Below are 12499 nucleotides of genomic sequence, written 5' to 3'. Positions count from 1 at the left end.
TTTATCATTCAGTTATTTGTTAATTTTACAAAATCTCTGGGGGAAATATTTAATACACCACAGAAAGGAGGAAACAAAAATCACCCATGATTCTTATTACCAATGGTCATAAACCATAATAGAGTCTCATAAAGCTTCAGTTGTGCCAAAAAGCTGAGGTTATCCTCCCATATGAACTTCAGTAAGACCCCCAGTACCTGCACAAAACATTCATCCTTTTTCATGAAACAATTTTGTTCCTCCGTACCACTTCCACTGCTAAGAAGGAATGTGATCCCAGGAGCTGCTTCAAGGGGGCAGACACAAAGTCTTCTCTGGAAACAATATACCAGTGATTAACTAACAAACCCTGCACATCAAACTTACAGGTTTAGTTCTCTGCCATTAAGGCAGAGTCTCTCCCATCCACCGCTCTTTTGGTATAAAGGGTGGATGTGCACAGGTCAAGATTGCTGTGATATCTCAGTGAAAGGTAGGTGTCAGGACTTTAGAGGTGTGTGGTGGAGAGTTTGGTGAGTTAACTCATGTGAAACATCACATCACATTGTCTGACATCCCTCAAAGTAACAGCATTGTTCATAATCACAATACATTCTGTGCCAGGACTGGAAGTGAAAATAAACAGATTTCTGTTCACAGCACCTTTACCAGCCTCAACAAAAACATCCATCTGCACAGATACCTAAGGTCTAGAAATTCCCCATGGAAACAGAAAAAGCTAGTACTTACAGGGGGCTTTTGAAGAAGACAGAGAGTGAGACAATTTTTATGTGGGCAAATAGCCATAGGATGAGGGGGAAGGGTTTTAAACTGAAAGAGAAGACATTTAGATGAGAGATCAGGAAGAAATTCTTCCCTGTGAGGATGATGAGGCCCTGGCACAGGTTTCCCAGAGAAGCTGTGGCTGTCCCTGGACCCCTGGCAGTGTCCAAGGCCAGGCTGGACAGGGCTTGGGGCAAGCTGGGATAGTGGAAGGTGCCTGTGCCCAAGGTAAGAGAGTTGAAACTGGGTGATCCTGAAGGTCCCTTCCAACTCAAACCACACTGTGGTTCTATGATTTTAAGACCATATTCCTACTGAAGTTTGCTAAGTATCTTTCAACACAGAAGAGCATGGCAGTCGTCATGTATTTTGAACAACATTTCCACCCACTTTGGATGGAAAAAGTGCTTGGAATTGCTGCAGGAGCCCTGCAGGAACCCTGGCTGCCATTGGTTTTGTGGGGCCCAGCAGACAGCGTGCTGGGGAGCCATCACTCCTCTTGGCCAGGGCAAGGGGGGACAGCTCCAGCCATTGAGCTGGAGGCAGCAGGAGGCCCTGGGGCAAACAGAACCCCTGCCTGCAGGAGCTGGGAACCACACAGAGGAGCAGCCCCACGGCGATGGAAACCCTGCCTGTCCCAAACCCACGCACCCACGGGCGCTGGAGAGACTCCAACCTGGCCTTCCTCAACTACTGACCATGACTATGGAGCAGCTGGATTAAAACCTTCCTGCTTGGGGCAGGAATTTCCCTTCAGGAGGAAAAACATGGATGTAGACAGCAAAACCAGAACAATTCAGTCCTCGGTGCCACAGGTCATTAGCTGAGAAGCTCCCCTTGGCTTTGCAGCTTCACTTTTGTGAATGTTTAAGCTGTGCCACTGGGATTTATAGCATTTCACTATCAGTTTTATTAAAGGATACTAAAAAGTCCAGTAAAATAAAAATCTAAACAGAATAAAAGAAACTTCCAGCAACACCAGCATATCCTGTATTATTCTGTAGAACAGTAAGCTGATCAACAGAAAAATTAAACTATTCTAGACCATGAACAAAAAACCCCCATCCTGAATTCTAGTTTTGTCCCAATTAAATTATAGAAGTTATTTTTTTTAAAATGCCGATTTTCCTTTTATAGTATATATTATTACTGCAACCAGCTTCTTTTTTTCCACATTACTTTCCTCTTACAACCCCCTTAGAATGTTCACAGAAATCAAATTTAAGCTCAATTATGAGTATTGCTAGCGGGAACAAATTTCTGGGAAACAGTAAGTCATTCCATCAACACACACATGTAGAGAAAATATAGCTTTTCATGCTACATTTGACACAAAATAAGTTATTTTGAAATGTTATAATTATGTATGTATAGTGCACTTTATTGAAATACATTACTGGCTACTGGTGGCATGAAACAAAGTCAACCAAAATACAACATTAAAGAAAGCTTGCAGTTTAAACACAGAACAAAACAAAAACTTTATCAACAATTTGATCTCAACCACCTGTAAATGGTACCCAATAAATCAAAGAAGCATGTTAGGACTCAGAATTCTTCTTATGAGAACAATCCTCCACCTTCACAACCCAATAAATTTTCATAGGTAATGGTGAATTAATTGAGAGCTCAACCTGGTTAAAACTTAATGGACAAAGGAATACAAAAACTCCCCAGAAGAAAGTGCATAACTCAGGATATTACTGTGGCTTCACAGGTTGTCACACAGCTCCTGAGCCCTGTGCACAGTGCCAACCTGCACAAAGCCAATGAAAGGTAAAACCACATGGCTCAGGTTCAGAGATTCAAGTGTGGATAAAGTACGCATGGAAAATGGAGTCCCCATGCCCGCAGGGATTTAAAAGCCATGTGGATGTGGCACATGGGGACAAGGGGTACTGGTGGCCTTGGCAGTGCTGGGGAATGGCTGGACTTGGAGGGCATTTCCAACCTAAATGATCCTGTGCTTCTGTGAAAGGCACAGCTGAGTACTGAGCTCTCTAGACAGCACAAGCTGTGTTAGGGCATTCCCATGCTCAAATAAGACCCTCTGTGAGTCAGTGCCACAAGGCACCTGCAGTTACCTGACACACACACTGGATTCTGCCTTCTCAAAACCCAGACAAGCACCAAAACAACTCTGAAACCTCTCATACATACAAAACTCATGGAAGTGTTTATGTCAAACGTTTTTTCTTACATTTGAAATAAAAGAATACAGTCAGCAAACCCAGGCAGCAGTTTATTTATTTACCCTCTCTCTAAGGACCATGACTCCAGCACAAAAAGTGCTACAGATTTTTAGGGGACTCCTGCAGACTCTTGGATAATCAATCTACTTACAGGTTAGTTTTATGTATATTTTATGAAAGTATAGAGTCACAGAATCATCAAGGTCAGCAGAAATCTTCAAAAACTTCCAGTCCAGGAAGTAAACTGGACCAGGACTATGAAGCTTTTAGTATTTCTCAAGTCAGAAGAATAAAGTATCCTCCTTCTGCCCTACCACAAAGTCCCAGCAGCTGAGGAACTCCACCTCAAAACCCCTGATAAAAATGTGTTATTACTGCTCCTCCATGGGTGTGCTGGAAGGACAACAAATCTTGGAAAGAGAGGCTCTAAGCAATCACAGCATCTTAAAACTCCTCTTCATCAGCTCAGGCTCAGAAGTAAGAACAGATACAAACCTTGTGTGTTCTTGAAGGACATGATGGCTTGTCTGTAGGGGTTTGGGGTGTCTGGAGTGTCAGTCAGGTTGGCCAGGACCAGCAGCAGCAGCAGGCTCTGGCTGGCCAGAGGGGAGCACTGCTCCAGCTGTGCCGATGCTTTGCTGCCCACCCCACCCAGCGTGAAGACTGTCCACAGGCCAGCTGCAGAGAAAACAACAACAAATAACAGGTTGGGTCATATTTTAATAAACAAGGCTATTTTAGAGTGTAGGTTTTAGATTAGATATTGGAACGAAATCCTTCTCTGTGAGGGTGGGCAGGCCCTGGCACAGGATGCCCAGGGCAGCTGTGGCTGCCCCTGGATCCCTGGAAATATCCAAGGCCAGGCTGGATGGGGCTGGGAGAAACCTGGGACAGTGGGAGCTGTCCCTGCCCATGGCAGGGGTGGCACTGGATGAGCTTTAAGGTCCTTCCAGTCAAACCATTCTCTGATTACACAATTGTACATTGTGCAGTTACAGCTCCAGTAATAACGCATAATGTATAAAGACAATGCAATGTCCCCAGAGGCTGCTTGAAAAAATTCTCATTATCACATTGCTTAAACTTTGATGATTGGGACTCAAATGCAGAGTCATTTCACACTTACAGCACTGAAAAAAATTAACTCCAATACTAAACCACAGCATTTGAAATTCCTGTTCCTAATTACAGCAGTGTTGGTAAAAAAAATTACCAGCTACATGCCCAAATACTGATTAGAGGAGAAGGAGCATCAGAGGAGGAATAAAGGACTCCCCTCATCCCTCTCCAGCAAATCCTTTAGTCCTTATACCCTTGCCACTGCTCATGGGAGTGTATTACAGCACAGGAAAAAACTAAGAAAAGCACTAGAACTGAAACAGAGATGCTGCAGACTCAGCATTATTGGAGTACAAAGTCAGAGGAAAGGATAAAACCTCTATATTTTATGACATCTGGGCTCTTCATACACTCATTCCAAGGGAATAAGAAGCAGCCCCTCCCAATCACACAGTATTAGATTCACCCCAAATGCCTGCCTAGCAGTTCATTTTTTTGAGTGTATCTTGAAATTTTATTACAGAGACTAAGCATTTAATCAAATTTAACAGGTCAAAGCTTTGAGTTATACAGGTTAAAAATATTAAGTTTTACTTAAAAAAAGGTAAATCCTCATTTCCTCTTTTAATTAATGCCTAAATAAAAAATTAAATACAATACAGCTTCTTAAAGAAAAGAGAAAAATTAAGAAAACTTAATTTCAGGTCTTCTAGTCATCAAGCTTCAAGCTGTAAATGATAAAATCTTCTAAGTCATTTGAATGCAAAATACTAAAGTATAACCAGTTAAAAGAATTTCAAGTACTCTCAGCCCTACAAGATTTCAAGCCTTCCAATGAGTATTCTTCTTCACATGTAATTATACAGTCAGATTATGTAACAAACCAGCGCTCCCTCATTAGGACAATTGCAGGACAATTACTGCCATGTCATAGGCAAAGGGACTAATGCCACTCAGTGTTAAGCAGCTTGAGAGAGTTCTTATAATAAAAAGTACTATAATTGCAACCTTCTTAGCAAAAATTTCATGTTGCATTAGTAACCCTTTATCACCATGTTTTTCACCCCCAGTTTTTATCAGAATGAATGATGTTCACCATGAAGCTTTTCAAGTGGGTTAACCAGACAGGTAACATGCAAAGAAACTTTTTAAAAACCCTGAAACAACTGTACATTTATCATCACACGTTAAAGAAACTAAAATTCATCAGATTTCCATTTTTAAATCTTAGTGGTTTTCATTTTCTACCACCCCATCCTTCTGTGGCTGCCATCTGCCATTACGTCTTTCCTCAATAGTTAGGAAAAGAAGGATATGGCCAAAACACCAGTGATTAATCTGAATCTTCCACCAGGGAGAACAAGGTCATCCAAGAGACATCTGCACATGAATATGTGGCCCAAGTAACCTCCTGAAGTTCTCTTATGCGTTGGCAAGTCCTCCAGAAAGCCAACCCCATGTTACAGGTTCATAACATTCCTTTCAGCTGCAAGGGCACCTAATTCCTTTAGGTGCCAAGTATTGGCTGATGCTTCCAACACACTCAAGTTAAAAACATTTTAAAGGAAAATATTATTTCTGATCATAAACATCACATTAAAATGCTAAACAGGTAAAGAACCTGGGACAACAGAGGAACAGGAATTTTCTAGCTCTGTGTGGCAGTATGTTCACAATATCTGAAATATTGCTTTGTTAAACCTGATTTTATATTTATGCATATTTGAAAATTACAAGACTATATTTAACTTAACACACAAAACAAAGTAACTTATGCTGGGCTCTCTTAGAAGCTTTCCTTTATATTCTTTTCAGATCTGAATTTAACAGAAAACATAGAAATATAGACACTGATACAGCATGGATGGAATATTTCAGATTCTGTTTCTTCAGAACATCACAGGGGAAAAAAAAAAACAGAATAAGAGGAAGAAAATTTCATGTTTAAAAGGGATGAAGGCCAGGTTGGACAGGGCTTGGAGCAGCCTGGGATAGTGGAAGGTGTCCCCACTCATAGCAGGGGTAGGAATGAGATGAGCCTTGAAATCCCTTCCAACCCAAATCATTCCACGATTCCATGATTCCATGAAAATTCTTGTTTAAGTCAACAGGATAGCCACAGATGACTGCAACAGTACTAGTTCTGCCAGGCATCATTACAGGCATGAAGTGAAATTTGTCTAAATGCTTCAACATATAGACTGGATTTCTTTCACATTGAGGGTTTTTTTAAATTTACTTCTATCTTCTTGTCATCTTTTTCTACAGCACAAGAGAAATACAAATTCCAGATGTTTTTGTAAAGCTTTCTACATCTCTGGGAGGTAGCAAAGATAAGTGAGAGTCCTCAAAACTAAACCACTAAACTAGAAAAAGAAGGAAAGGGTAGATTATCTGAAACAGCGTCATGAGGTACACTGCTTCTGAAGATTTATAAAATCTTCAAAAAACTCTACAGTGCCAAATACTACCTTTCTGGACCCAATTATAAGTCTGATGAAGTCAATAATCCACAGCCCTAAAACAGCTTCTTCAACGTTGCTGTGGTTTAACACCACACAACCAATCATGCTCTCTTCTCTGGTGAGATGAGGAAGAGAACAGAGAGAAAACACAAAACTCACAGGTTGAGAGAAGGCAATTCAAGAGGACTGGAAAAAAAAGGGAAAATTATGATGATGATGATGATGATGATGATGATGACAATAATGATAAAAGAATATACAGAGGAAGTGGTGCACAGTACTGATGCTCACCACCTTCTGCAGACCCTGAAGCAGCGTCCACCCACCCCTGGGCAACACCCCCAGAGTTTTATTGCTCAGCATGACAGGATACGGGATATTCCTTCAACAGCTGGGTCAGCCATCCTGGCTATGCCCCCTCCCAGCTTCTTGAATCTTAAGAAACCTTGAAGCTCATCCCATTCTAATCCCTGCCAGGGGCACGGACACGTTCTGCTATCTCAGGTTGCTCCAATCCCCGTCCAATCTGGTCTGGAACACTTTCAGGGATGGGGCAGGCACAGCTTCTCTGGGAACCCTGTGCCAGGGTGCCCCACCCTCACAGACAAAAATTTCTTCTGAAATCATGAGAAGATGGCACGTCCTTGATGCAGAGTAAGCACGACTTAGCAACAACTAAAACATCAGGCTGGTATCAACATTACCCAGCACTGCAACTGCATCCAAGCTGAAAACAAGACAAACATTTAGGTATTTGGATCACTTACTTCACTAACGCAGTTTACTGTTTTCTGCAGAATACTTTCAATTGCATTTCTCTAGTATTTGTCCATCATTTCTAACTGTGTCCAGCTCTGGGCTCCCTAGTACAAGAGGGCCATGGAGCTCTTGGAGCGGCCCAGTGGAGAGTGACACACGCACATATACTGCAGGGCCTGGAGCATCTCTGTGCCAGGCCAGGCTGAGGGAGCTGGGGCTGTGCAGGGCTGTGGGAGGGCCCTCAGCCCTGGCTGTCCCTGGCTGTCCCTGTGTGCAGGGAGGGACAGAGCAGGGCCCAGGATCTGCTCCAGGCCCAGCAATGGCACCAGAGCCACGGGCAGGGACTGAGCCCAGCAATTCCCCTCACAGGAGGCACAAAAACAGAGACCAGAGAGGAGTGGAGTCTCCCTCACCAAGGATATTCCAGAGCCCTCTGGACACAATGCCGTGCCCTGTGCTCTGGGATGGCCCTGCTGCAGCAGGGAGGCCCTTCCAGCCTGACCAGCTCTGGGATTCACTGATTTAACTTTATTTCTTCACTCAGTCCCACATGGATCCACATTGCTAGAAGTTTTGTCAATTGGAGAACTGTAAAATTCTGCCAATTATTTCTGCAAAATACTCGAATACTTTAATAAGAAGCTGGATGTTTTTACCTTTAAAACCAAATTAACAGATTCATTTTTGCCCTTTTCTTTCACCAAACTAGGCACCACAGGCTTTTTTTTCCCTGTCCATACAACTCTATGTAAGGCAGAGCAAGAAAAGCAGGTCATAAGAGCAAAGTATGTTATGTTGCAACAGAGAAGCTGAGATTTTCTGTAAGATGGCTGGAAACACAGTTTACAGCCATGAAAACAAAGCCAGCACTTTAATCTAGTTTGACAGTCTGTGAAACAACACTTAATGGCAAAATGAAGTTATGACACAGTCATCAAAATAGAACTTTCTTTCACCTGACTGTTATTTGATGTAAACACAACTCTGCAGAAATCTCAGCCTAATGCCTGGTCGCTGTTACACAATGAGATACAAGTAAGGTTCATGTTTGTATCTACTTTGGAAAAGTTAAAACATACTTATTTATAGTTTCACAAGAATAAGAAGAATTTTAAGAGTTTTACTATGAAGATATTTTGAATCTAAGGGTGCAGAAGGTACTCTAAAACTCATCACACACATATAAAGCATTGCAACTTTCAATCAACAACTTCTAACACTATCTACCATTACTTTAAGTCAGAAGATCAACCGACTGTGAGCTGTAATTGATTTTTGAGCTCTCCTGGATTAGTTATTAAACTAGTTGTAATTCTTCATCAAAATGTATTATTCACCTTTCAACCTTCAGTGTCAAGACTCAGAAGACAAACTCTCTGACTTCTCATGCTGGACAGAGCATTAAATTAATGCCAAGGAAATTGGAGTTACTTACTTCCAAGTTTCTTTCTAGGAAATTAGTATTGTTTAGGTTTTTTTTTTTAATCTAATAGTAGCTCAAAAATTCAATTAAAGTAATCACTGAACTTCAACCTTTCCTTTGAACATCCTTCATTGAATTTAAATATAGGCATTAAATTGCAATTAATACTGGCAAAGCCTTTCTGAGTATGGTCCTGTCTCTCCTCACTGGAGCTTGGTAAGAGGGCAGATCCCTCCCTCATTCCCCATCACATAACCCACATCCTCTCAAACATATTTAGCACCCTCCTATTGAGTTTTTTATTACTTTTGACAGGATTTTGCTGAGGGCACCAACTCGAGGTGCTGCTCCCAGGCTGCTTTTGAGACTGAATAGGACAAAATAAGAGTTTTAGCAGACATGAAAATTTTCAAAAAGTCTCTTGATCTCCCCCTGTCATTTTGACATTTCCAAAACAACAATCCTGCTCCCTTGTTGCAAAAATGGAAAGAACACAAATAGATGAGGCTACAGAAGTTGGCAAAGCCAGTGTTAAATATCAGAAAGAAAACTCAACCACAAAGAAAAAAGCCCAAAACAGAACAGATCTAACTTATGGTTAGTAATACATCCAAGCCCTAGTTGCACATTCTGCTTTCCTATTTCTGAAACTTTTAGCATCCAGAAGATTGTCCAATGCTTGCAATGCTGCAAGATTGTCCAGTCCAAGGCATCACTAAATAGAGAAGATGAAGAATTAAAGCAAAAGTGATTTTTGTTGCATCTAATTGTACCATCATGTAGTTCCTCCACCAAAACCAGTAAATAGCATATTATTAAAAAACATTACAATTACTGTTTAATTCTTATTACACTCAAGCAGCAGCACTGGGAACTTGAGTGTTGTTTTTTAACGCTTATTATGTGTGTCACTTTTCTTAAGTCAATTCAATAGTTCTCACACTGTGGTCTGATGAACACTTTCTGGTGGCCCACGGAGAGCTGGCAGTTCACATTGTGCTGGCTCTTGTCCTTGTTTCCAGCTGCTACATTGTGTTAGAAGAAAGCTAAAAATACATAAATACTTTCCTACGATTACTTTTCCATGCAAGCAATTTCTCAAGTTGCCACGGGGATGTTATGTGATAATGAATGGGAGAGGAAAAAGAGGTCCATGGAATCATGAACGGGGATCAGTGAGGCAACTGCTGTATCAGGGGCATTTTATACTTTATAAAGCACATCTCCAACACCTCAGATCTCTAGTTAAGGAACTTAAACTGCAAATTGTGAAGAACCCCGGGTACACTTGCTTAAGAGACTATAAAAACAGCAGCTCCATTAATTTTAGGGAAGTCCCACTACAGATTTGTGAAGATTCATTACAGAAAGAAACTAGCAAAGCTGAAGTATAGGAAATATGGAATCATTTTTACATGGTTTATGAACCTGCATGTTAAATATTCCACTCTTGAGCAACATTAAACTCATCTGTAGCATAAACACACTGACATACACACAAACTACAACCTGTGACTGAAAAAGTCAGTCTGCTGACTGTAGACGTTTTAAGTAGGGAAATAGTAAAAACTCAGAAGCACAAAAATGGCTGTCTGTCCTAAATACTACAGTAACTTTTTGTTTGCAGTCACTTTTTTATTGCAGTAACTTTTTCAACTAACACAAGTTCCCATAAATGATAGGTTTTTTTGAAACATTTCACCTAGCATGATAATACAAATGGCAAAAGTAACAATTTTTAATTTTCAGCAATAGTTTTCATGGTCATCATTGTCCAACATTGGACTAGCAGGATTAACCCAAGCTAGCATGAGACACAGGAGAAGTTCCACAAACAGCAATAAATGAATAGTTTCTGGATGTCAGACAGTCTAGCAAAATAAATTTGTATTTTAAATACTGGTAGGGTAGCTGCTCTCAAAGTCATTAGCAGGCTGCAGCAAGAATTCACACATGGGAGACACTAAATTTAAAAGCATTTTAAGACAACAGCCATGTACCAACCCATCTTGACTCTATTTCTTGTCTGGAACACAGGAATGGCACATGATGTGTATCAGAGTAAATGTGTGATCACTTGGAACTCCATATTCAGGCTTAAGATCCCATTGAACTACTACTGAGTCCTTAGTGCAAGGTCAAAGGCACACAATTTACACAGATGATTGCCATGGCTTTATTTCAGGTGCTGTGTTATATTTCAGTTGCTTTACTACTATATTTTAAGTATTTAATTCCTAAATACTACAGGAAAGTGACTGAAATGCTATAGAAAGATTAAGTGCATGTTTTAGATTACTTCTCTAAATGTCAAAAAGAATTATAGAAGTGCTTTAAAAACCAAGTTATTTTCTTCTCAACAAATCACTGCAACAGAACAACTGCTCTATATTTCATAGATTTCAACTGGCTCATTGAAATACATGACTGAGTATGACTTAATTGTTTGAGGGTTTTCACACCTAATAACACTATTGTAAAGGAGACCAGTATTTCATCCTCCCTGCCAAGAACAGCAGAAGGTAGTTGTTTCTGTGGAGCCAAGCTCCCTGCCTGCCCCAGCCCCAGTCCCAGTCCCAGCCTCTCCAGGAATAGCCAAGCTCATGTCCCTGTACCCACACATTTCAAATACATCCCAGGCACTCGACTTTTTGATGTCACCACTGCTCCGAGTGCTGCAGCAGGACGGGAAAACCACAGCAAATGGCTGGGGTGCAACGGAGGAGCCAGTGGGGAAAAGACAGCCCAGGAAATCTCCACACAAACCCTCTGAAGCCAGAGAAGCGCTGATGAGTCTGAGGTGCCCAGGGCTGTGATGTCATTAACACATTCTGGAAGTAGTTTTTTGGGAAATGAATCATGGAAGCAAGTGAAATGCAAAGATGTATTAGGTAACTGTGTCCATCCCCTATCCATGCAACAGTGCTCCCTCCAGTACAGCTTGTTATTCTATCCAGACTAATTTTAAGGGACTAGTAATGGAGCTTGAACCACATCCTTTGGGAAGCATGTTCCATAATCTAATAAACCTCAATGTTAAGATTTTTTTCCTAATATTCAGCTAAACATTGCTTTATTCAGCTTCATCTGCTTACTCCTTTAAGTGGTTCTATGTAATACCATAAAACATCTCTGCCCCAGTTCAGTGTTTACAGCCCTTAAATAAAAGGCACAGTCAGGTCTCCTTTGTTGCCCAGCCAAATTACATACACACATTTTTCTTTCTTTTCTTTTAAAGTCTTTTCCAGTTTGCTTCCTGCAATTAATCCCAGCTCCAATACTTTGCATGACCTTTCAAATGTCACGGAACTGAAAAAGATTGCAAACACTAAATTGCATAGATTGATAAATAAGCATATCCCTCATTTCACTGCAGAAACAGTGTTTATTTCATTTTAAACCATTCATCTCCCTTTTTATCACTACATCTCAGGGGATCTTTACTGTGAAATTTGAAAACATCCAAGCCTTCCTCGGGGCAGGAACCTTAACTACTGCATTATTACTCTTTTTCTTGTTTTGGATTTTAAAATAAGAAGAAAATCACCTTCTCCCAAGACCACGAAGCTCAGCTACAGAGTTGCATTCTCATGAAAGCTTTTGCCATCACAGAGAAATCAGAAATGTAAAAAGACACCCCCTAAAAAGTATTTAATCTGAAAAACTACAAAAACATAAAGAACCAAAGTCAATACCTGTAAACTCAGTGAAATCATATTACCTGTAACTATATATATTATTTACAGTTGGACTTGATGGTCTTCGAGGTCTTTCCCAAACTTGATGTTTCCATGAGTCTATGATAAATTTAACATTTCCAGATGGGATCTACTTCTCTT

At 40.7% G+C, this 12499-nt stretch overlaps 1 protein-coding gene across 2 annotated transcripts in view; it reads right to left on the bottom strand.

Moving 5' to 3' along the window:
• Nucleotides 1-12499, bottom strand: part of DYM (dymeclin) — a 211258-nt gene that overhangs the window by 130052 nt on the left and 68707 nt on the right. For both annotated transcript variants that reach the window (XM_064736044.1, XM_064736045.1), the window contains exon 9: nt 3450-3632. In XM_064736044.1, coding sequence (XP_064592114.1) covers nt 3450-3632 — 183 coding nt within the window. The remainder of the gene's footprint in view (nt 1-3449; nt 3633-12499) is intronic.

Source organism: Zonotrichia leucophrys, chromosome Z, assembly GCF_028769735.1.
Source record: "Zonotrichia leucophrys gambelii isolate GWCS_2022_RI chromosome Z, RI_Zleu_2.0, whole genome shotgun sequence".
Lineage (NCBI taxonomy): Eukaryota > Metazoa > Chordata > Aves > Passeriformes > Passerellidae > Zonotrichia > Zonotrichia leucophrys.
This window is presented reverse-complemented; position numbering and strand designations above follow the sequence as displayed.